Below are 5,379 nucleotides of genomic sequence, written 5' to 3'. Positions count from 1 at the left end.
CTGCCTAAGGGAAGCATGTATAATGTAAACAGAATTGGTCCTAGCACTGAACCCTGTGGAACTCCATAATTAACCTCAGTGTGTGAAGAGGACTCTCCACTTGAGATAAGATAACCTTTATTAGTCCCACGCGTGGGTTACAGCCGTGGACAGTTGCATAGAAAAATGAAACACTGAATAAGATGTCAGTTAGAAACATTTCCATGAACAAACTGGAGTCTATGAGACCGATATGATACAAACACCACCTAAAGACACGATGATGGTTTGGAGGAAGAGCAGAAAACATCGAGCGGCGCCTCAGACCCGGCTCGCCTCACCTCACCCTCTGTCTCTGTCTGCAGGTCTGGGGAGGAAGGAGTCTCTCCCCCCTCAGCCGACAGCTCTGGACTCAGCGGGACCGGAGCAGGACCGAAACCAAGAGCAGAACCAGGACCTGGGATCAGAGCCTGGAACAAATCCAGAAACAGAAAGTAAACCCGAGTCAAATCAGCAGGAGGAGGAGGAGGAGAAGGAGGCCGGGGACCCCGAAACAGGAGGAGAGACCGATGCTGCAGAGACAGACAGAGAGAGAGAGGAGGAGGAAAACGAGGAGAGAGAGGAGGGGGGAGAGGATAAAGATGAGGAAACAGAAGGAGAGAAAGAGGAGAGGGAGGAGGTGACAGAGGGAGAGGAAGATGGAGGGACAACAGAGGTGGAGGCTGAGGAGGAGACCAAAGAGAAGGCAGAGAGAAACAATGATGAGGAGACGGAGGGAGACAGAGGGGGAGGGGCAACAGACGAGAGAGAGGGAGGAGAAACAGAGATGGAGGCTGAGGAGGAGGACAGAGAGGCGGGAGGGTGTGAGGAAGAGGAGGGTGATGGTAATGAGGGGGGAGGTGAAGAGAAAGGCGGGGTGGAGGAACAGCCAGATGAAGGAGTGAGAGAGGAGGAGGCAATGCCAGAAGGAGGCGGGGACGGGGAGGCAGTGTGACATCATCGCCCGGCTCCTCTGGACTGTCGTCACGGCTCGCCGCGCTCCTCTCGAGCCGACCACCGTAGAAGAAGAAGGGGCGGGATCCACAGTGCAGGCGTATGATTGGACAAGTCTTCTGAGGGTGGGCGGGGCCTGTGAGTGATTGATGTATGCTAGAGCCAATCAGGGATCTCTGGTGGTTTCTTTATTTAATCCTCAAACTTTAATGGTGACAAACTGTCACGTGTTTCATCGACAATCGCATCATTACCGTGGCAACATGAGCGACAGCAGCGCTGCACCTGCTGCAGGCACCACAGATCACGAGCGATCCGATTGGCTCACTGATTCCCAACAGGTAAAAAAAAAACAATACTCGTTTATTCTGTAAACAAAACCCGCCCTCTGTTATGTCATGAAGGGGCGGGCCCATCGCGCTGTCGTGGTGCCTTTGAATCCTGACCACGGTCTCTGATTGGTGGAGAGTTTTATCGATGACTGGTTGTGCCACAGGTGAGTGGAAGAGCTCACCTGTGTACCTGAGGTGATTGTACGAGTGCGTCTGTTTGATTATTTTGTGTAAATCTGAACAAAGATGAGTTTTATTGTTAATGTATTCATAGTTTCTGTGGTGAGGGGGGCGGGCTGCAGGTGGCGCTAACACGCAGTGTGCACCGCCAGACAGATGAACCTTGTATATAAATACTTTATCCCCAGGGACTCTGGGAAATGTAGTTACAGAGCAGGTTGTCCCAGCTGTGATGCGTTCGCTGACGTCGCGTGTCAGAGAGCTTCTGTCAGAGCGTCGGCGTGCTGCTGTTCAGACGATGAATAAAGTGTCCTGATGTTTTGCTGTGCTCGAGTCTTCTTTTCTTCTCTGCTGCTTCCTGCTGAGCTTCGCCCTCGTCATTAGATTCAGGCTCAGGTGGGTACAGGTGTGCCTGGTCTCAGTCCCTGTGGATTGAGACCAGGCACACCTGTACCCCACTCCAACCTTCTTCATCATGCAAATGAAGTGCAGGCTTCATCAGGGCGCGCCCTGAAAACTCAGCGGCGTCCACAGTGGGCCTGATCCCAGGATCCTCTCTATCCAGCCAGGTGTCAAAGACTGTGTGACGCCTTATTAGTAGCAACGCACTCTGGAAGCTAACGGCTCAAACCTAAAGCGGAGGAATCCACTGCCATCTGTTTCTAAGAGCGACACCGTCACGACACACACATGATCTAAAACACAGTCTAGACGTCACAGCTGAGGAGAAAGGCCCGAGCGCTGAACTCGAGGAGGAATCAAGCTAAACGTCAACACAGCGCACCTGAAAGTAACCATGGCAACAGCCACAATGACATCGATGTCCACTGTTGCTGAGGTCATGATGTTAGTGTTTCTATGCTGCGGCACGAAGACGAACAGCTGGCTTCATGAAATCGGTGATGCAGATGTCCGTCGTGCAGCTGATCAGTGATGTGCTGAAGAGTCGTTCTTTCATCACACGTGTCGGCTTTTTAAACAAACCTGTCCTAATAATAATCACTGCAGCTCGTTTACTTGCTAATGCTAATCTGTTCCCCACAAACTCACCGCAGATTCATCCACAAACAGCCCCACCAGCTCCACCCTCTGGAGGTGGATCTGCCCCCCTCCGTGCAGATTACAGCGACTTCATCATCAACAGACGAGTTGACAGTAAAGATTTTAAAACTGTAAAATGAAGTCTTATGACATCAGGTCCCATCTATGGGACAGTCGGTGAGGACATTACCACTCAAACTGTGACGCCAACAAACCATCAACTTAAAATACACAATAATACCTGTAAATACCGAACTGGAGATTGTTATTCATGCTTTTATCTCTTCACGACTGGACTATTGCAATTCCCTGTTTACTTGTCTAAACAAAGGTTCTTTGGAGCGTCTGCAGATCGTCAGAATGCTGCAGCAAGACTTTTGACGAAAGCTTCTAAATATTCACATATAACACCGTTGCTTATGCAATACATTGGCTTCCTGTCGAATTTAGAGTCCATTTTAAGATTTTGGTTTTAACTTTTAAGGCTCTTCAACAACAAGCACCACCATATAGTATTGAACTCTTACAGCCCTATGCCCCTAGTAGGTCTCTGAGGTCGAGTAGTCAGGGCCTACTTGTCATTCAGTATTCCTCAGGACTTACGATCCGCTGATTCATTGATTACTTTTAAAATCAGCTAAAAACACATCTTTTTAAAACTGCTTTTTGCTAACTTTGTTTGTATTTTGTCTTTTTAATCTGTTATATCTTGTAAAGCACTTTGTGATCTCTATCTAGAAATGTGCTATATAAATACATTTTTACTTACTTACTTACTTAAAAAGGAGGTAAACAGGAAGTGTTACACACCTGTGTGTGTCGCAGGCTCTAGGCAGGATACGTCCCTCATCACATGGGTAAAAAACATTTGTATCAGAGCCTCACTGATGATTCAGCTCATTTTTCCTCCACAGATGATCCATCAGTGTTCGTCTTACATTACAGAGCCATCATACAGTATTTATTCCTTTGTATTATCAGCATGTTTGTCATTATGTCCAGAGCAGGCAGCCAAACAAATGCATAAGTCCGTCTGAATAAGTCAATATGGAAGGAAGGAGGGGGCGTGTCTCAGAGTTACCTCCCAGCCAGGCTCAAACACCAAGTGGTCGGCCAGGGCCTGCACCTGGCTTTAGCACTGTGAGGTGCTGACATGCACAAACATGGAGGCATGAAGAGCAGCCACAGATGAGAAAAGAGTGGAAAAATGTAACCAAACATGAGCTCATGGCCTTCTTTGGATTGACTGTTCTCGCAGGAAGTGAGAAGGACTGGGATGTCCCAGTCAGTGTGTTTGTACAAGGCCACTATGTCAATTCAAAGTTTTGAAGATATTCCCTGTTTCTTTGATGCCAAGAGGACCAGAGCCTACCGACTGAAAACAGACCACATGGCAGCTTTCTGCTGGTGTGGGAGCTGTGTGATTGTGTTACAGAGGCTGAACAACGTGTGCCTGTCAGAGGGAGCACCGAGCTCCTGCAGTGGATGCAGAGCACGTTTAAGAATATGTCATCTTCACCCAAATGAGAGAAATGTCTTATGATTATGTGGAAGAGTGGTGACGCAAAAACTGCAATTTCTCAAAATGAATTAAAAAATAAATAAAAATGCAAATGGCCTCATGTCACAAACGTGTTTTATGAGGAATACCTGGAATATGAAAATATTACAACTGTTGGTTTTAAAGAGTTTGAAGAATAAAAACCGAGTTCACTGCAAAAACACATAAATTTTATTTGGGGCCAAATAAAATGATTTGGAGCAAAGAAAATTTCTCTGTGTCTGAATTAAACTGTGCCAATCAGGACGGATGACAATCACTCTCATTTGATGCCAAACTGCATTATTTTAAACTCGTAGGTCATTTCCAGGATATTTCAAATCAGACTTCAGTGGTGGCAAAAACAGATGTTTAACATCAGGCAGTGAGGCCACAGCACTCACACTCCCACACAGCTGTGAGGAGCTCTTACAGACCACGGTGACTGTGCAGAGGGACGTTTGTAGAATCAGCAGACACGTTTAACCGGAGGCACACACAAGTCCACTCTGCTTACTGGCTCTTAACTGACATTAGAAACCTCGTGGAGGACGGCTGTGTGAGGGTTGTTGTGAGTTTGTGTGTAGGCCTTCCTGCTGCTCGCACTGCAGCATGACTGTGCAGCTGATGCTGTTCATGCTTTCTTCAGAGACACACCCACTCCACCTGCACACTCACAGCAAAGCAGATGTGTTACCACGTAATGAAGTGATGCCTCTGCAGGTGCTTGCAGTCGACACATGCAAAGGAACGCTGTCCTCTGATGAGACCTGTTGTGATATTTTGATACCATGGTAGCATTTACAGGATATTGTTTTATAGTGATATTATACATGAAACTGTTACTCAATAAGGCCCATTTACTAGTTGTTTTTCTCTTTCTCTCTGACCCAAGAATTAATGTGTAAGACTCACAGGCTGGTACCCCAAGGTCGAAAACACCACAGAGACGAGACCACTTCCTTACTCCCATCCTCCCTTCCTTATCCTTTAGAAAAGGCTCGTTAAAGGCCAGGTGGTTTGTTTCAGAATTCACTAATGAAAGAACTCTGTATTCTATGTCTAGGAGTGTATTTTGCTGGGATGATCATAAATTGTAGCTGAACTGATAAACTACACAAAGGATACTTCTTTGCTCAGAAGGCAGGAAGACGTTTCCTTATTTGGTCTGTACCGGTTTGAACTGAGAATCTGCTGACACACGAACCTTTTTCCTCTATATAAACTGTTGTCTGATGAATAAACCTTTGAGTTGATTGTGGGAGAGCAACCTGAAACAGTCTATGTGTCACTTTGTTCTCCTAACTGCTCCCG

General features: G+C 46.8%; 1 protein-coding gene across 1 annotated transcript in view; it reads left to right on the top strand.

Annotated features, from left to right (window-relative positions):
* LOC102201675 (5'-AMP-activated protein kinase subunit gamma-2) overlaps positions 1–1,998 on the top strand; it is a 19,380-nt gene extending 17,382 nt beyond the window's left edge. Inside the window, exons 14-15 of the mRNA XM_013915407.1 lie at positions 345–553; positions 1,927–1,998. Coding sequence (XP_013770861.1) covers positions 345–553; positions 1,927–1,998 — 281 coding nt within the window. The remainder of the gene's footprint in view (positions 1–344; positions 554–1,926) is intronic.
* Positions 1,999–5,379: the final 3,381 nt, after the last annotated feature.

This window comes from Pundamilia nyererei, unplaced genomic scaffold, assembly GCF_000239375.1.
Source record: "Pundamilia nyererei isolate P.nyererei 1_Seehausen unplaced genomic scaffold, PunNye1.0 scaffold00299, whole genome shotgun sequence".
NCBI lineage: Eukaryota > Metazoa > Chordata > Actinopteri > Cichliformes > Cichlidae > Pundamilia > Pundamilia nyererei.
The sequence above is the reverse complement of the archived record's forward strand: the minus strand, read 5'-3'. Positions and strand labels throughout refer to the sequence as shown.